The sequence below is a fragment of the Lycium barbarum genome, chromosome 3 (genome assembly GCF_019175385.1).
Source record: "Lycium barbarum isolate Lr01 chromosome 3, ASM1917538v2, whole genome shotgun sequence".
NCBI lineage: Eukaryota > Viridiplantae > Streptophyta > Magnoliopsida > Solanales > Solanaceae > Lycium > Lycium barbarum.
The window spans coordinates 107,917,201-107,938,675 of record NC_083339.1 but is presented as its reverse complement, the minus strand read 5'-3'; the positions used below and the strand labels follow the sequence as shown (position 1 = coordinate 107,938,675).

Sequence of the window (21,475 nt, the reverse complement as noted above, 5' to 3'; positions counted from 1 at the left end):
CTCCGATTATCTTATGGAACAATCATCATCGCTTTACCTCGCCTTGAAGGAACAATGATCATAAGGTGAGATCAACAACAATGAATAAAATCAAGGAAATCGTGAAATAAGCTCAACAATCCCATCATAGCATTTAAAATCATAAACTTTGAAACTTCTAGAAACGGAATCATCATCATCATCATCATGAAAACATAATCATCTTAGCGTCATAAGAAACTTTAAGAATCATGAATCTTAAGCTTTTGGAAATAAGGACATTATGGAAGACGTGTATGAATTCACAAGGAAGAAGTCATCATTTTCATCATGGTCCTCATAGAAAACATCTTGTCTTTAATCTCATAAAAACCTTGAGAATCATGAACTTCTAGCTTTTCGGGAACAAGGATGTTATGGAAGACATATATGGAATCGTAACGTAGGAGTCATGTCTTTAGAAAGAAAAGGACTAGCCTTACATACCTTTTCGATCTCCTTAACTTTAATAATTTAACGCTTATCCTCCCAAGCTCGTAAATCTACATTCAAGAGAATTCATATTATCGTTTGGCTTATCGTCATATACTTGTCTTAAGCCCTCAAATTAATTCCTTTTAAAATCTGCCGAAATTCGGGCAGCATCTCCCCTGTTTATATCCCTAGCCCGAAATCACAATACCAAGAAAACAACAACAATAACAATACTAATATCAACCACATCATCATCAATACCAAAATATTCCATAAAACATCCCACACGATATTTTTTAACATACAACAACGATATACACTTCCTTTCTTCCCAATCAGGGAGCATAATCTCATCAACACACCAACAACATTAGATACCATACATATACATGTAAATCAGCCTAACCACACGGCCACAACATGCTCAAAACATTCCATAAACACAACAACTACAACACAACACTTTATGACCTTTCCTCCATAACTATTTTCACTTTTAAGACGTACTAAACCTTCAAATCAACTCAACATAAGAGATAGGATGAAGAACATACCTTATACTTGAAGAACCTTATCCACACCAACTTTCTTCAAGACCAACTCACCACAACATCAAGTAGGAGCAAGAACAATCACCTTTCGTGGGCTAGTTTGGTGTATTTTTGTTAAATCCTTGATTTAAATGTTTGGGGATGTTTTAGGAGGTTTCTAGGACTCATGAGAATGTACAATGATGAAAAAATGGGGTTGATGGATTTTTTATACCCCTTGAAAGTCGGTGGAACTGACTTTCCCAAGTGGGACCCGCGGAAGCCATTTGGCAGTTTGAGGGGTTATCTTAAAATGGTCATAACTCTTTACTCTGATGTCGTTTTGATAAGCGGTTTATTGCGTTGGAAACTAGAATAGACGAACTTTGTTTTAGGCTTTTGAAATACCTTAAAACTCCTAATATGCCTGGAGATATACCTTTCCAAATTTGACCCAAAATTCTGTCCAAAATTCTGCCAACTTTTTTTCAAATTTTTGACAAACTTTTTTTTTTTTTTTTTTTTCGATTTGCTTGGTCCCGGAAGCTTTCGAAACTCTCCATACATGATATTAATCATTAATAATACTTGATAATGGTCATGTCCTTTGGTTTCAAGGTTGTCCTTCTCGGTTACGACTTACGAGATCGTAATTCATCCTTTACCTCATTGTTACGAACTTCCCATGGCTTGTACCTTTCAAAACTTCATGGGATGTCTCCGTTACTCCATTAATATGGTGAAGTACGTGGGATGCTCATGCTCTGAAAATTCGAGGTGTAATCTCAGTCCCATGGAAATCGCAAATTAAGTTTGGATTTCTCCCACTAGGATCCTACTAAATGGGTTCATGCCACATGGAATCGCTGATTTTTTCGAGAGCCGCAACCAATCCAGCTGCATCGATATTGAATCAATACTCCGATATAATAGGATTTTTAACACCATTGATCGTCCCAGCCTTTATTGGAATCCTTGAGCCTTCCAGGCCATTTTTGTCGAAACCCATTCCTTCGTACTGGACATTGCAGCTTCGCTCTGGTCCCGGATGTGAACTCTCTGACCTCTCATAAGGTTGACACCTTTCCTTAATGAATCCGGACTCAGAATCAGCATTTCTCCTGGGTCCATCTTGATTTCGATTTCGACCAGTCGAAGCAGCTGGTAACCCGAACTGATCATCTTCCGTTCGAATCTTCGATTTGTACCTATTATGAACATCCGCCCATGTTATAGTGGAGAATTCCAATAAGTTTTCTTTCAACTTTAATGAGGCGCTTGAACTTTTAGAGTTCAAAACCTTGGTGAACGCCTCTGCTGCCCAATCATCCGGGACAGTTGGTAGCAGTATTCGTTCCTTTTGAAATCTTATGACAAATTCCCAAAGCAATTTTGCGTCGTCTTAGGCTATTTTAAAGATATCCTCTTTTCTTGCGAACACTTTCTTTGGCCCAACATGTGCCTTGATGAAGGCATTCGCAAGCATTTCGAATGAATGAATAGAATGCTCAGGAAGCAGTGAATACCATGCCATCGCCCCCTTGGACAACGTTTCACCGAACTTCTTAAGTAACACGGACTCAATCTCCTCCGGTTGCATATCATTTCCTTTAATAGCACATGTGTATGAAGTCACGTTATCTTGAAGATCTGTGGTCCCATCATACTTTGGTGAATCTGACATATTGAACCTCTTTAGGATAAATTTAGGCGCTGCACTTGGCGAAAACGGTAACTGAACATATCTCTTCGAATCTAGCCCTTTTAGCACCGGCGGTGCCCTTAGAATTTGGTTTATCCGGAAATTGAACACCTTAAACTCTTTTTCATTCTGGTCCAGTCGGCTATTCAGCTCTTCTTCATTTTTTTTCTAGCCGACTGGATTAGGCTTCTAGATACTGCATAACTTCAGGTGATGCACTGCAACCTCGATTGCTACCGATGCCTTCTCCGTGAGTCATAGGCGTATTCGTCAAATTTGCTCCCATATTACTCCTACCTGCTTGCTAATCAACAATATCCTTTTGTTGTTTTTCCAACACTACAAGAATTTTTGCTAACCCCGGATCAGCAGTTCTCACTTCCTCCTCCACGTTTTCTTCGTCATTGGGAGTCAAAGCATTTCCTGTGTGTTTGGATCCCAGAGGGGAAGTCAAGAACTGATTGTTCCTTGTCTTGAGCTCTCCTATTGCCGGATCTATATCTTGTGCATTGATGTTGTTCAACACACCATCAACTTGATTTTCAGTGTTTGCCACAACCTAGATTACTTGATTTCACATAATTAAAAGTGACTAATAAGGCAGTTTAGAGCAACTAAACAATATCACAATTATCCTTAGCCCCACGGTGGACGCCAATCTGTTTACCCCAAAAAAGGTACAGTTAAATTCATTAGTGATTTAAAGAATACGTGAGTTGATTTCTTATGAGTAAGGAAAGATAATAAGTGACAAAGTAATGGAATCAGGTAAATATTAGATAAAAAAAAGTGATAACTAAGCCTGGGCCGAATGAGCCTTGGAGAGAATCCTTTGATAAGTTTCCTTCGGTGGAACACTTGGACACTTAGCTTTGAAGATTGAATATTAATCCGGAACAAAGGAATAATAGTAGATCAATTTTGCTTTTGAAATAGAGACTGAATTATATAAGATGGGTGTAAGCAATTGTTTTTCAATGCCCTTACATTGAGCTTTTGGGCTCCTTTTATAGTTGTAATGCATCAACCTTGAGCTGTAAATCTATCCTAATAATGATCAATAATAATCAATAAATGCTGTTGTTAATGCAGAAACTTAATGTATGATTCAAATCTGGACCGGTTATGTAACGTTAATTCCCTTTAAACGACCTGTACCAACTGCTCCGTAACATTTGATCTGGTCTCTCACAGGTCGCTTTTCCCGATCACAATACTGCTCGACTCCATTTGCCACGTGTTCCTCTTTCATCCAGCCACGTGTCAAGCTATATTTTCCCATGTATATAGACAGTCCCCCACTTCTCGGTGGAAAAAAGTGAAGCTGGGAAGTGTCATCTTATTAATTCATCAAGAGCATGCTAAGTCCAAATGAGCATAGAACATCATTCACAATCCAACTTGGGAATATTCCTTCCCAAGAAAATTCGTGCAACAAAGAAACTGCAAACTTAGTTAAGTTATGAGCAACCACATTAAACCTTCTAGGAATATGTAAAAACACAACACGATCTAGGCATGAACACATGTTTCATATATCTTCACAAGCTACATCCATGTCCCAAATAGCTTTCACATTTTTCTTCGAAGAATCCCCAACATCTTTCGCATCAGAGAAGACATAAAGTTTCCTCCATCCATGTTGTAACGCTTGTTCCACTACTTTTCTAATTGCAAATGCTTCAGCAATCATAAACTTTCCAACAAACTAAATCGGGGATCCATGGACATGAAGCAAAACACCATTGCTATCCATAGCAGCCAAACCAATGCTAGCCTTCTTCGAACAAACTTGTAACCCTGCATCAACGAATAAACAAATCCCATCTTCAAGCACTATTAGTTGATATTCATAATTCTCTTGTAAATTACCATTTGAGGAGTCAACATGCGTACTTCAAGAAACTCATTATACTCAAATAATGCTTTTGTCACTGTCTGAAGGGTCAGTTAATTTATTATTAAAACACTAGGAATTTCTAGACTTTCATATATGCCAAATTATTATTACCGACTCAGAACACTAACAGAATTAGAATATTTTTTTCCATAGTAATCTTATCATTCCACCACAAAATAAAAGTCGGTAATGTTTTCAAGAGCATTCCAATTAATAGGGCTCATTTTCCAAATTATTTGAGAATCATGACACTTAAAAAGCATGTGTTCCATAGTTTCATCTTCTAATCCACATCTCTTACAAACACTACTCACATGATACATTTGTTTTCTCATAATATTGTTTACTGGTAAGCTATTTAGGATACACCTTCTTGGAAAATGTTTGTATTTATTTTTTATACTCATTGCCCATAGAAAATCCCAAAAAGCTTTAGGAAAATCATGACTACTAGATTGAGCAATATTACTACTAGTGTCCCCTTGCTTGCTTAAATTTTTTGCAAGGTGATAACCCGATCCCAATCTAACCTCATAAACACCAAATTAATTTATCCCTAGAAACTGTAGTAGATTAGTAAAGTGCCAAATTAATTTATCCCTAGAACCTATAGTAGATAAAGGAATAGTCAAAATAGCATTAGCATTATTCAAACAAAAAAGTTGTTTACCCCCAAAAAAGGTACAATTTTTATTAGTGGTTTAAAGGATACGTGAGTTGGTTTGTTATAAGTAAGGAAAGATAATAAGTGACAAAGTCATGGAATCATATAAATATAAGATAAGAAAGCGATAAATAAGCCTGGGCCGAATGAGCCTCGGAGAGAATCCTTTGATAATTTTTCCTCCAGTGGAACACTTGGACACTTAGCCTTGAAGATTGAATATTAATCCAGAACAAAGGAATAATAGTAGATCAATTTTGTTTTGGAATAGAGACTGAATTATATAAGATGGGTGTAAGTAATTGTTTTTCGATGCCCTAACATTGAGCTTTTGGGCTCCTTTTATAGTTGTAAAGCATCAGCCTTGAGTTGTAAATCTATCCTAATAATAAGCAATAATAATCAATAAATGCTATTGTTAATGTAGAAACGTAACGTCGGCTTCGAATCAGGACCGGTTATGTAACGTTAATTCCCTTTAAATGACCCGTACTAACTGCTTCGTAATATTTGATCCGGTCTCTTACGGTGTCGTTTTTTCTGATCACAATACTGCTTGAGGCCATTTGCCACGTGTTCCTCTTTCATCCTGCCACGTGTCAAGCTATATTTTTTCATGTATAAAAAAGTCTATTCAATTCACCCCTCTTGCTCAAGCTATATTTTTTCATGTATAAAAAAGTCTATTCAATTCATCCCTCTTGCAAATCTGGAATTCTACATTAATAAGATCACACATTTAAATCCAAATTATCAGAAGCAGGAATTCTAAGAGGTTTAAAACCAGTGGCATTAGAAATCCATGGGTCTTCTCTGTCTTGATTTTATCACTATTTGAAAAGATGAACCGAGTACTAGTGTTCCAACTTTACAACATGGAGGCCTAGGGTTCGAAATTTACAGTTTTAGTGAATTTAATCCAATTCGATATTTGCTTACGGTCTCTAAAGTGGAGTACAAAAGGCCCCCTAAGAATTAAGGGTATCTTAGGCCAAGCTCGCTTTACTTTAAGAAGCATTTTTGTTTTCAAAGAGGTACTTTGAGAGAATAGCATCTTATATTTAGCTAAATCACTTGAGAAATACTTGTATTAGTATTAGAAAAATACATTGGTTTACTCCTTTTTTTCAAATAGTATTGTGGTGTGTCAAACTACTAGAAGTACACACAAAAATTCACTTTATAATTGGTATTATTTAAATTAATAAATCAGTTTAAGAATTTATCATAAAAGAACTTAATTCAAAATCTCAATATTATTTGATATAAATGCAAAAAGTAAATTTACAAAATACATCAAATATTTAAATTAATATAAATATAATTAACCAAAGCCATTAGCTGATCTAATGTTGAGAGAAGATAGGAGAGAGAATTGCGGTGTAATTCGGGGTGGACATTTTTTTTTGGGGGGAGGGGGGGGGGGGGGGGGGAAGCAAAAATCTGATTATATATATATATTTGGATTTTTGGATACATGTTGGATTTCGAATTTAATTTTCCAAAATTTTGTCTTATGGATTTCGGAATTGGAATTCTGACCGAAAATTTTTATACCTTATACTCATTTTAACCCATTAAATATAGTCCATATAAATAATACTATGTTTAATATCTTACAAAATGAATCAATATATTCTTTTAGGCTAATGGATAATGTAAATTGAGATATATTCATTATGACCATGTTTTTCCCTTTTCGTTTGATATTGTAGCATTGGATCCTTAAGGAAACATATTGATTGTTGTTTAAATCATACAAATCTATAAGAATTGAGTATTATTTGACATGAACATAAACTATTACTCCCTGTATCCCGATTTATGTGATACACTTTCTTTTTTAAGCTGTCCCAAAAAGAATGATACATTTCTATATTTAAAAATAATTTAATTTAAAACTTTCCCTTTTATCCTTAATGAAACGATTTATAACCACACAAATATCTATGACTTGTTTTGGACCATAAGTTTCAAACGTCTTCCTTCGTTCTTAAACTTCGTGTCTAGTCAAACTATATCACATAAATTGAAACGGATGGAGTACTAGTATGATTTATTTGGACATAATTTTACTATGTTTGGACTGTTTATTTTCCAAGATAATTATATTTTAGTTTTTCTCTTGAATTTGTTGATTTTGAAGCCTTAATACTTATATTGCTAGGAATTTCCTTGATAATAGTTTCATTGCTTGCGTGAATATTTTATTTGAATAATTATATAATTAAGAATTTTTAATACGGTTTAACATGAATGCTTTATTTGAAGAAGAAGCAACAACTCAACGTATAAGCTCAAAATTAAAATACGAAATAATCAAACTCATTAATCCAAAATCAAAATTTAAAATGAATCGATCAAATCATAACTTATTTGGATTGAACTCTCTTTATTTGAATTGTAATTTCTTGAATTCGTAAATTAAAAATTCAAACAAAATGTTTTTATATCCGGTCTGAACTACTCAATCGCCACCTCTAACTTATATAACCCAGTAAGGGATAGCATATTTATACTTCTCCTTTTGCTTTCAGGAAGAAATTGAAAAACTATTTCTACTTCAACTCGTAATCACTTAGAGGGTGTTTGGATATCTTATAAGTTGGTTAGATTAGCTTATTTCAACTTATCTATGCGTTTGTAAAAATCCAAAAAGTGCTTATAAGTTATGTGCGTACAAGCCAAAATCAATCAAAAATCATAAGTCAATAATTTCAGCTTATGTTTTTCTGCTCATAATCATTTGTGCTTTTATCAAGTATTTTACTATTTTATCCTTAATATCTTTTTAAATTCTCATAAATTATACTCCCTCCGTCCCAATTATGTGACACCATTTGACTAGGCACGAAATTTAAGAAAAAAATGAAGACTTTTGAAAATTGTGGTCCAAAATAAGTCTTAAATATTTGTGTGGCTGTAAATATTCTCATAAATTAAATTGTTTCTAAATATATAATGTGACATTCTTTTCGGGACAAACTAAAAAGGAAAATGTGTCACATAAATTGAGACAGAGAGAGTATTCCAAAATAAATTTTCTAACTCTCTCTGCATTCCATTTCCGGTTTTTCTGCTCCTTGTATAGATTATTTTTTATTATGATCTTTGTAACGGACTTCAAGGACTTATTAGTCATTTTAACAAAATGCATCATTATATTTATCAGTTTTAACTTTCAACATTTTTACCCAAACATATAACCGTTTATTTATAAAATCACTTTCAACACTTAAAAGTATTTTAGGTATTTGATACTTATCAAACTATTTTTAATCGCTAGCTCAATCAAGCTCTTAATTTTTCCAAAAGAATTGGCCAAACACTACTCTCCAAAATAAACACTTGTTTCTGTTTTCGAAAGAACGAAAAGCCCCATATACAAGGCAACAATTGTAAGCTCCTTACTTTAATTGGATAGTACTACAATCCCAGCATAGTTATCCGTAAACCCAGCAACATAAAAATACAATCTTGAATCTTCACACCAGACAGCTATTGAAACAAAGGAACCTGGTTTTGGTTAAGCATTTAGCACACTGTTTGTCCCTTAAAACATGCTAATACAGCTTAGTGAAGCAAGTTTCAACTGTCACCCCCTCAATGTACACAACAGCTAAGATTGAGCAGAATTTTTCCGCAGCTAGCTTTTGCATCTGAGATGTAGTAGATTAAAGGAGAATCCTCGTCATTCTTTTGTGTTTTTGCATTTGTTAATGCAGTTAGTCTCCGCAAAGGCAAGTCAAGATTTGAATTTAATGAGTTCTAATTAATGCAGTTAGTCTCTGCAAAGGCAAGTTAAGATTTGAATTTTATGAGTTCTAACTTTTAGCAAGACAACTTCAAGTGATAATAAGTGGGGTCTAAATCTAATATTTGTAAATGAAAAAAGGACAGCTCAATGCACCAAGTTGTACATATTTAGTGAATTTTTCTTAATACAAAGACACTGTTTAAATAAAAGCTACTGAGTTTGACCGAACCCGTATCCAGGCTTCTCACTTCGCCCCTGAGTCTCGCGGAAGGTCACCTTAGGTCATTTATAACTTGGTCTTCACGTTACTATAGCCAACAACTTGTGACTGAAATTATGCAGCCAAATTAAATAATTGAAGTTCAAAGTCTTGCGACGTAGCACCATTTTCCCATATTAAAATATTCCATTTCTGGATCGAGAATTATTTCAAGAATAACAAATAAAAAGCCGTACCATTTCGTAATCATATTTATAATATTATATAATTTGTAAGGCCAATTGGACATAGGTTCTGTCTGTCCTGTATTTAAATAAAGATGCCTCGCCAAACTAACCTAAGCAGGCTTGAATACATCTCTAGCTCACTGCTTCTTTCAAGAGTTGGAAAAGAAAAATGGGTTGTTGGTCTGCTGAAAATGCCACCAAAGCTTTTCTCAAAACCATGAACATGGTAAGTACTATGATGAAATTTCCATATCTGAAATCTGATACAGTCAAACCTCTCTATAACCGTATTGTTTGTCCTGATATTTTTTAGTTGTTATAATGAAATGTTGTTATAGTGAACATATAATATAACATAACATGAACGATCAGTTCACCGAAAACATGATTGTTATAGTGAAATATTGTTACAAGAATGGCTATTATAAAGAGGTTTAATTGTATATGTTTCAGATTTTTCTAAGAAATGATTCTTTTTTTCTCTTGAATTTGTTGTTAATATTATTTTCATCTGATTCAGGGAAAGAGAGCTACAGAACCAAATGGGGCGGAGTTTATTTCTGTGCTCGCAGCAGGAAATAATGCACAAATAATGGTGGTTGCATGCGCCAATGTTGCAGATTCTACCACCCTTGCCCTGGTGGCTGCAGCTCAACAAACCGGAGGACGAGTCATTTGCATCCTCCGGGGCATAGAAGAATTACATCTCTCCAAAATGGCTCTACGCACGAATTCTAGTCACCTTGAGTTTGTTGTTGCGAACACTCATACTCTACAGATGCTGCTGCCAAATTACTACAAAGATGCTGATTTCATAGCTGTGGATTGTAATATTCAAAATCATGAGGAAATTCTTGGATCGTTGCGAAAAAGCAGTAGGGATAAAAGTGCCATTGTTTTGGGGTACAATGCTTTTCGTAAGGAGTCGTGGAGGAGCAGCCCTTTGCGGACACAATTGTTGCCTATAGGAGAAGGGCTGTTGCTGACCAAAGTAGCTGCAAAGGCGAAAAAGGGTACTGATCGGGGAACGGAAAATAGAGGACACTGGATCGTTAAAGTAGATAAATGCACTGGGGAAGAACATGTATACAGAGTAAAATCTCCTCGAAGAAGAATGATTGAAGCCTAAATCTTGATAGATTATAACAGCTATGCTAGTCTGTTTAGAGAACTTTAGTAGATTGGAATTGTAAATAGTTATTGGAAGACATTTGATGTAGAACAATTCAGATCCCTCAGAACTAACAGAGATATATACTGGAGGAGAAATTTTGATAAACCCGAAATGACAAACTTTTTCGAGCTCTATAGTTAATCGATGATAAATCCCCCCACCCTTTCCAGAAACACACCAATTTTATCAGCTCTTGATGTTGCACCAAAACCAGATTCACACAATTGTAAATCTAGGACAATAGATTTTGAATAAAGCCTTCCGTCTTCTCCTCTTTTCTGTTGACGTTAGCTCACGTTGCCATACAATCTAACAACGGCAAAACTGTCTCCTCTCTTAAGCTTGAGAACCCCCACTGTGTTTTCGACTTGGGCTTACCTTTAGAGCTTCCCGGGCTCCAAGCTCCACAAGGTTCCGAGCCATATAATTTCTCAATTCTAACATGATGTACTTATATGATCTAAATCCAATCAAAGACGTCCATGCCATAGAATTGTTGAAAATCTTATGGAAAATATTTGATCACGAATACTTGTAGGAAACTCTTAATACTTGATCACGAACCTTGTCGGAAAATACTTGATCACAAACCTTGCAAGAAATTCTTGAAAGCTTGAGGCATGTCAATTAAGACATGTACTTAAGGATATTTCACCCGATATGGGTGTATCCCCAGGACTCAACAAGCTCTTCTAGTACAAAACTAGGAACCACAATCTAACAAAGATTTCACAAGGTAAAAATCCCAGTACACTATAATCTATAAGGAAAAATATGTTTATGTCTCTCATAGAAAACTCAACAATACAAAATGAGAAGAAGTATATTTTTCTATGTTTTTTCTTCTACCACAGATGAACCCATAATGTTAATATATAGAGCTAACTTCTAATCTTCTGCTGTACAAAGATTCAAGAATAATAAATGCCATAAAAGATCATAAAGGCAATTGGTCAAATGACCAGATTTAATTTATAAAACCGTTTTGCAACGTTAGGAAAGGAATTCAAGAATAATTATATTTTATTATTTTTAATAATGGCTAATTAAAGTGAGGTGATTAATGGCTAGTAAAGAATAAAGAATACGGTAACTTATTTTTGAGATATTAAATAGAAAATAATATTTTTCTAACAATCCCCCATATATCTCAAAAATAATAAAATAAAAAGTTTTGCTGGGTCTTCACATAAGAGTACAATGCGTCGAAGGGTCTTCACATAAGAGTACAATGCGTCGAATCTGGTGTTTCGTAAACTATGAACTAGACCTAGATAAAACAAGAATTAACTTACAGAACAATTGGTGAAGTTTAGAATTTCTATGAACCAGAATTCTTTTGTAAGCCTAGGGTCTTATTCTATCACATTATACTCGCACAATCTTTGTCGTTATCGCAGTTTTGCGCTAAGAGGCCATGTGCGTGTCCTGGTATTCATGAGTGCTCTAGAAATCCGTCACAATTTCATAGGAGCGGTACCACTCCACACTCATATAGTTCCAATCATCAAGTGTATTATGCAGAGCAATATACCACCTATGAAGTATATGAATTGGATTAAGAGTTTAACTCAACCTCATTTTGCCTTGCAGTATTGCACTATATTCACACACCATAGGAAGAGACATAATTTAATACTGCACTGTTGATCAACTAATGACTTGTTATTACCTATATGAACCTAATTCATGGGATCTCCAATCATATAGGTTGGGTCACCATCATTGTTAATCTTCTCAATTGACAAAAGTTTCACTCCCCTCGATGTTTCTTTTAGTCTTGTGAATCGGCCAAATTCACCTCAGACTTCACATAATTTATAGTTTCATCTTTTAGTAGCTGCTTTATCACATTAATTATGTCGACACAAATAATATTGACTTTGTTCCAATTTAATACATGCTAAGTAGTTTCTTAACCACTCAGCCTCATAACCAACAAACTCCAAAGCCTCAGTTCAGATATCATTATCTATATAGTAATTATACTTTGTTTGGTTATTTCACCTCCACGAAATGTGAACACATAGTTTCTAGTGAATTTTGTCTCATCTGAATCAAAGATCCATATCATCATTCTATTTCTCTAATGCAACGGAAAATCCATTTAATACCATGATTCATGTTATCTCTCAAATATTATTTTCCAAAAATAGAATTGATCTCATCATCAATGGCTTCTTTCCAAAACATTGTTTTCAAAAACCCTTTGAATAATAATACCAAGCAAAATATTATCTTTTAAAAAATTCTCTCAACATAATTCTAGTAAGACACATAACCCCCACATTTTCAAAATTTTAAGATAAGGGAATAATATTTTCATAACTCATAAGACATCGTAACCCCCACATTTTCAAATATTTTATGATAAGGCATAATACTTTCATAATAATAAGAAGTATTAGTAATTTCTCATAAGACATTCATCATATAAATAACAAGTTAATAATATAATTTCACTCAAGTAATTATTTAAAATTTACTCACACCACGTTATCAAGAATAAACATTATAAGAAATCAATATAAAAAAAATAGGTGTCGATACTAATATCTTCGTCATTTATTTAAAAAAATAGTAATCACAAATAAACTATGGTTAAAATATCTATTGCTCACAAAATATTATTTTGATTAACACAACCATATTATACTCAAATAACCTTCACTCCATATATATATATATATATATATATATATATATATATATTTATTTATTTATTTATTTCTTTTTTAAATGTGAGTTTAAGAAAAAAAATTCCTTTTCAAAAAGTACTACCCAAGTTCTTGAATCACCAAGATAAATACATCACTCTTCTTCTTCCACTTGGGTTTAAACCACAAAATTATTTGTTAGCACAAAGATGCTTAGTAGTACCAAAATCGTCTAACATCTAATGTCTCACCCACAAGATTCGATAGAGAAATGACCACAATAATTATATCATCCGCTTAGTCAAATTTATTTTTACTTAGCGGGATTATCATTTCTCCAAATTCTCTTCTATATTAGTAACACGATGACAATATTTTCCCATAGACCCAAACAATATTATTTCTATGAAAGATCATTCAAATGAAATCATCCAGAATAATTGACAATCTCAATTTTTTTCTCTTTCTTTGAGCTAAAACATTTTACTCACCAAGTATACATCATGGAGACATAGTTGTGTAAATAAATAATTGAAGGACAACACCCTTCACGATTAGTGAGTCTCGTAATTTATATTATGTAAAATACTTCAATAAACCATGTCTAAACATTTCAAATATATATAACAAGAGGAGAGCTCTATACATATTTATAATACTCCAATAAGCCATAATAAATTAATCATTCTTCCACCTCAAAGAATCAATAATCACATACGGTGATACACAGATCCACACACTCAAATTTGTTTAGAATTGAAGACAACTTAAACTCTTTAACCAAAAATTTAACATAGTTTAGAGCCTTTATCTCCAAATAAAAGTCTTGAATTTGTGAGTAAAGAAACCAATTATAATTCAAATATTGAACATTTTGTTGACTCAAATGACCACGAAAGAAGCAATGATTATTTTCAGAGCCTATACATTATCCAATACAAAAATTGTTAGCACAAAATCTCAAACGTGTAAAACATCATTATTATAAATAACCCATTATAATTTTTACTATCCAATCACAACTTAAAAGTCTCAAATAAAAGTATAAATTAATCATATCAAAATCACTACTACTTTCCTTTTGGATAGTTATACATATATTTTCATCATAATATAATTCAGAAACATACTTGGAACTTAGACAGATTGCACTAAGTTATTCTCTTTCTATTTTCCGTAAGAATTAATAGAGTGTGAAATATCCTTAAGATTGTTGGAAATATTACGGAAAATACTTGATCACGAACACTTGTAGAAACTCTTAATACTTGATCACGAACCTTGTCGGAAAATACTTGATCAAAAACCTTGCAAGAAATTCTTGATAGCTTGAGGCATGTCAATTAAGACACTTTCCTTAAGGATATTTCACCCGGTATGGGTGTATCCCCAGGATTCAACAAGCTCTTCTAGTACAAAACTAGGAGCAAGAATCTAACAAAGATTTCACAAGGTAAAAAACCCAACACACTATAAACTATAAGGAAAAATATGTTTATGTCTCTCATAGAAAACTCAACAATACAAAATGAGAAGAAGTATATTTTTCTATGTTTTTTCTTCTACCACAGATGAACCCATAATGTTATATATATAGAGCTAACTTCTAATCTTCTGCTGTACAAAGATTTAAGAATAATAAATGCCATAAAAGATCATAAAGGCAATTGGTCAAATGACCAGATTTAATCTATAAAACCGTTTTGCAACGTTAGGAAAGGAATTCAAGAATAATTATATTTTATTATTTTTAATATTGGCTAATAGAAGTGAGGTGATTAATGGCTAGTAAAGAATAAAGAATATGGTAACTTATTTTTGAGATATTAAATAGAAAATAATATTTTTCTAACAAGATAATCAGGCTCGACAAAAACGAGACATGCTCCCCTGCTGAGCTTGTTAGAGTGTCATTGCCAAGATCTAGTGTAATTCTTTTTCTTAGGGAGCCAATCCCACTAGTGCTAGTATTGTTATACCTCATTTTAACCGGGTTGAAGCGGAGTACAACATATTGGAGATTCCTATATTGCTTTGTTTTAAGGAGTCGCCACCTAATTAATTTAATGGTGAATTAGGACACCTAGATGTTAACTAAGGCAAAGTTAAAACTAAACCTCTGTTAATAGTCTGCTTAACCAATGTGATTTTAGGTAAGAGTTCTATATTATCCTAAAGGGAAGGGGTTAGGCATCCTTTAGAATCCGTTAACTACGGTTATCCGGCCAAACTTAGGTTAATGAATTAATGCTAAATAAGGTGCTTTAAATTTCAAGAAAAAGGGTTAGGAAATATTGCTAAGGTTTTTAAGGAAAATATAAGAATGTTGCTTAAAATAAGACTTAAGAAATAAGCTAAGACTTTAAATAAAAATGCTATTTAAAAGAAAAGACTTGTAGACAATTTGCACAAAAAGAGACCTCAAAGGCTATTTAAAATAAACTGTAAATGTTACTAAAGTTTAAATAAAAATGCTATTTTTAAAATGAAGCTTGCAGGAAATACAATATTGTGCAAATGGAGTGAATTTTCTTTCTCTTTTATATTGACTCTTATTGACTTAGCTAAAATATGTGTGATTAATTCGAAATTTGGAGAGTGATTTATAAAATATACTGAAATTTATATTTGCATATTAGTGATTTTGAAATTAAGATAATAAGAATAAAATATGATTCCTTTAACTCAAAATATGAATTTATGCCATCAATTATTCTAGGAGTAAATATTATAGATACTGTAAATAACTTTAATATAAAAAAGAAGAAAATGAAATTTATGGGAGATTGATTGTGAGTTTTTCTCCTAAATTCACTACCCAATATGCTAAAGTTAACCCACTAAATTCGCTAAAGTTCATCTAAATCAGGAAAACAAAACAAAGTAAAAGGTTAGTCACATAATACAAATCAAATGAAAATGAAATAAGAAAGAATAAATCAAATGGGCCCAGCCCGTTTTGGGACTGTTGGATCTATTTGCTGTTTGGCTTCGGCCCAACAGCTTTTTATATTGCTGTGGATCTGGGCTGCTGCTGTTGGGAATGGGCTCAGCCCATTTCTAATGTTGTTGAGAACTGGTCATGCTATTTGGGCTCAGCCCAAAATCTGTTTTTTTTTCTTTCTATTTCTTGCCGCGGATATGAGCTGGACAGAGAATGACTCGGAAGACTTCGTTGGGCTTTTAGCCCAACTCCGAATATGGGAGAAGAAACGAGTCTCTCGGACTCGTATACGGTGATCATGCATAAAACGAAAGAAAAAAAAGGATTAGGATATAATCAGATGAATAAGATCAACATGTAAAACATACACTCAAAGCAGATCACGTATATGCGGTATGTAATTAAGCATACCTCATGTATACAGACTATCAAATACAACATGCTTGCAATGTAAAGACATAAAAAAAATCGAACAGGCAGGAACACAACATGCCTTATAGATATGACCCCTTTTACTTCTTGACAAGTTAACAGAGATTAAGCACACCAACTAGTTGACATACATCCGATGGTATAACCCGAAATGAGGAAGATTAAACACTGCCTAATCATGTGGAATTGAAACATAACATGCTTTACGGATCTGACCCTTCATTGCCTAATTTTATAAGGCAGTTCAGGGACAAGGAAGACAACAGCCCAACACTCCATAGAACATTGACTAAATGCAACAGTCTATTAACAACTTAACAACTTTCAAAACCCTTAACTAAGTGTAGCAGTCCAGCACTCTATATTTCACTCGAAATAATTCAGAACACACAGAATAAAACAGACAAGCATACAGGTGTACATCATAGGCAGAAATTCGAATGAGGTATATGGGAATATTCATGCATATGCAGGACCAACAAAGTTTTCTAGAGACTGATATCAAACCACAGAGACTTACAGGTATATTTAAATCAGAAACATACAGATATCTCATGCGTAAGTAAACAAAACAATCCATTAGAGGATCAAATATATATAAGAACTAACAAGGTTGAGACATTTAACAGACTTCTGGGCCAAAGTATGACTTTAAACAAGTATCAGTTAATCTAGCAACGTTTGGAACTGGGCAACCTATAGCTTCAGGTTTGAGAAAGAAGGCTCATATTCAATAGAGTAAACCCTTTCATATATACCATTTCCGAGATTTGTGACTTTGAAACATCAATAAGCTAAATGACACAGGCCTCGTAGCTTAAAACAGACATCGGAAGGGACACATAAAGATTCTGGCCACTATTAAGCCAAGTAAGCAATCATTTTAGCCTTAAGGATGCTGTTTTTAAGCCTTATAGGCATAAGAGGGTCCATTTTATCACACATAGCATAGAATGAGGGCAGTATCCAATTCAGATAGCATAGTAAGATGACAAACAAACTAGTGTACCAAGTAGGGGTCACAAATGATTTTAAACCTATGCTCTGAGCAAGTATAAGCATGCTTCAATTATCAATAAACTCTAGGTCCATAATTTAGTATACTGGTCTGATTGTAACAAAAAGGAAAGAGAAAAAAAAAAGAATCAGGGAGCATGTTGGACATACATTTAGACAGGGTGGGCATACATAGTGATATTTTACCCAAAACAATCAACAAGATCAATAATCATATGAACCTAGGTCCCCTTAGTATATGAGCAGACTTCTAAACTAACAGAACATAGCACTGGTCAAGTATGATCCAAGGCAGGCTAGCTTTCAATTTACCAAGATGTTTCTAGTATTATTCCCCTTTGTCACGCCATCAGAATGCCTCTAGCATAATACATGAACCATATAAGATCTTGACAGGACTACACAATACAGCTAAAAAAGGGCAATGAACAAGGGTCAAAACAAGTAAAGAGATCCCAGCTGTTAAGCATTAACTAAGGCAGAGGGACATTACTCATCTAGTATAGCTGCCACACGAACACACTAAGCTTGCACATAAAAGCATATTTAATTGGGGTGGATTAAACCAAACAGCATGTGACCAACATTTTAGGAGTAAGAAATCAAATGCAAATAGCCAACAAGACAGCTTAAGCATGATGAAGCTAACTATATCAATATACTTGGCAGGCTTCTAAATCATATTTGGACATGGCAATAGACAAACATCATTATCAGTAAATTCTAGGTCCATAGTTTAACCTAGATGCTAACAACAATCATGCCCTCACAAGAGGGCTTAACCAAACTGAAATAACACTTGTAAATAACAGGCTTGGCTCAAACAAGTTAAACTAAACCCTGTTTAACATAATAGATGTATAAGACTAGGCTAAATTGATATACAGGACCAAATTATCCACTAAAGAGTAAAACATACTAAACTTAAACTAAACAAGAACTAAACAGAAGATATAGATGATGGACTCCTTATGGTCCAAAAGGTCATTTCCTTAATCCTCATAATCTTAACTAATTGTGATTAGCTCACTAACAACAATAATTGATTAACTAACAACATCATTCGAGAATCAATCATATCGAAGCTAATGGCCGAAACAAATGGAGGTCATAATTGATTATTTATAACTAACTAAAACAATATTCATGCTCACAGTTATAAGCTTACCACTTTATCGGATTAAACTAATTTAAACAAACTAAGCAATTCCATTGGCTAGCAAAACAGGAAGATCTTTCTTCTTCGATTACGATCACTATTTCAGCAACCAAATAAAGCAATATATATCATTTTTTCACTAAGTCAATGATCATATCTATACCACCACAGCTGTTTCAACAAACCATACCATATATGCTTAACCACATAAACAGGCTAACACAGAAACATATTTAACTAAACCTGAATCGAACTTGGCATATAAACACAGGAACACATCTTGACTGCTAAAACAGAAATTAACTAAATAAAGAAGAGTTGTTTACATACTTAAATAGACCAAACTAAATTATCCTACATAAACATGTTTTACTACATAAACATACTAACACAGAAACGGACTTATCTATCAAACTAGAATAACTTAACTAAAACTAACATACTTGAATTATGAAACAATAAACTAACACAACACAGAACAACGAAAATGCAACAGAAATAAAAAGGGAATGGAGAATTACCTTCTTCAGGTGCAGCGAAGTGGGGCAGGGGTCTCCAATCTATGCGAACACTGTCGAATCCAAATTTGCGATGCTCGGATTTGCGATAATACCAAGGCAAACGAAGAATTGATTTAGTATTCTTTCTTGATAACAAACAAGATTAAAACTGCCAATAGAACTTGTATTTTAGGGATTTTTGCGACTGAAAGCTTTTGTTTTTAGGGGGAGGGAGTTTTCTGCCTTCTTCGGGTGCAGCGAAGTGGGTACGAGGCCTTCGATTCACGCTCGAAACACTACCAAATCCGAGCTTGCGATGCTCGGATTCACAACAACAAACAAAGCAATCGAATACAAATTGGATCTAGTATTTTGACCCGATATTAAACAAGATTATGACTGCTAAAGGGACTGATTTTTAAGGAAATTTTCATGCGGCTGAAGAACTCCTTCTTTTACGGGATTTTCACCGAATAAAAAAAAAGGCCCTCAAAGCGTTCTAGGAACGATTATTTATAGCTCGATTTTAGGATTTTGGGCTAGGGTTTTCATTTTGAGGAAGAGAGAGAGGAGCGGGGGGACAAGGGGAAATGGAGGACCAGAGGAGTGGGGTGGCAGTGAGCGTGGGGAACAGGGCATGGTGGAGTGGCAGAGGCGTGGGGGGAGATGGGAGACGAAGAAGGAGAAAGAGAAGGGGTGAAGACGGCGATGAAGGAGGAAAATGAGAAGGGAACCATAGTGGTTCCCTTATTTTGGACGGGAATTGGGCCTCCGGGTCGGGTTAAAAAATGGGCCAGTTTTGGCTAAAATATGGGCTGGGCAAAATTAAAAGAATGGGCTGGTCCGAAAATGTTGGTTAATTATTTGGGTTGGTAAATTAAAATGATGTCAGGTAAATTAAAATGTGGACTGGTTTTTTGTGAATCGGTCCAAAAATAGTATGAGTTGATTGGGCTACTGCATTTAAATGAAAGACCAATTTAAATTACTTAATATAAAATGTGCAATTATTAATACTCGGATAATAAATTATATGTCGTCATAATAGCAGTGCAATAATATTTGAAATTCAACAGTAAGTAAATGTTGTTATTTAATTATGCGAAGATAAATGCGATGCGTGTGCGTAAGACGGTAAAAAATGTTGAAATGATAATTATGATAATACTAGTAATAATACAAAATAGTAACAAAATAATAATAATAATAATAATAATAATAATAATAATAATAATAATAATAATAATAATAATAATAGTAATAGTAATAATGGTAGTAATGACGGTAGTAAAAGATAATGACAGGATAATGAAATGCCGGTATTAATAAAAGCTAATTATAGTAAAAAATGCAAATAATTATTTTTTAAAGTTGCCAAAATATTAGAAGCGAAAAATAGGTATTTTGGAGGAAAGGTGGGACAAAATTGGGTGTCAACAAGTATCAATAGAAAGATCTCTATTGCTTAGGCTAAACTCTAAAGTAGTTTGCATTATAGTTTGTCATAATTGTATTTTCCAAAAGAAAGATTATTCCCATCTGATTTAACTATACAAAAACAAGAACAAATAGTTACCCAAATCAATTATATAGAGCCGATAAGTGAAAAATGAGAAGAAATTAGGATAGAAGAATATCAACGTAATAACTATACTTGAACTCCCTCTTATTCATTTCAAATTTGGAATTTGGATACGTTCTCACACATTTTTGAAGAGATTCAGCAAATAACAAAAGATTGTTATACTCAAACTTTTCTCAATTCATTACAAATTTTCAATTCAAATAGAAACACTCTAGTCTCCTATTGATACGAAATTTTGCCGCCTCGACCTACCATACGAAAGGCAAAGAGAATGGCTTTTGATGACTGTCAAACCGTGGTGGTATAATATAATACACCCTTTAGTGTTGATAAGATATGATACGTTCTATGTTTTGATGACTGTCAAACCGTGAAGAACAAGAGTGAGACCTGGTCTTCTCTCTGTTCTCTCTGTACAACTTGCACTCAACAGTCACAGCTATAAAGTTGCAACTGTTCACTGTGTGTAAGGACCGCAGTGTTGTAGCGGACTAAAGGTCAAACATAAAGATGAGTTGTCTCATTTCACTTCTCATGTTTCCCTAGTATATAAG

At 33.9% G+C, this 21,475-nt stretch overlaps 1 protein-coding gene across 1 annotated transcript; it reads left to right on the top strand.

Moving 5' to 3' along the window:
• The first annotated feature begins 9,990 nt into the window (after positions 1-9,990).
• On the top strand, positions 9,991-10,686 carry LOC132633993 (uncharacterized). The gene has a single exon (XM_060350329.1). The coding sequence runs from the start codon at positions 10,046-10,048 to the stop codon at positions 10,580-10,582; it is 537 nt and encodes a 178-aa protein (XP_060206312.1). The 5' UTR covers positions 9,991-10,045; the 3' UTR covers positions 10,583-10,686.
• Positions 10,687-21,475: the final 10,789 nt, after the last annotated feature.

What these genes read in the sequence shown, in the direction of transcription:
- LOC132633993 (XM_060350329.1), top strand. Translation starts at nt 10,046, where the DNA reads ATGGTGGTTGCATGCGCCAATGTTGCAGATTCTACCACCCTTGCCCTG.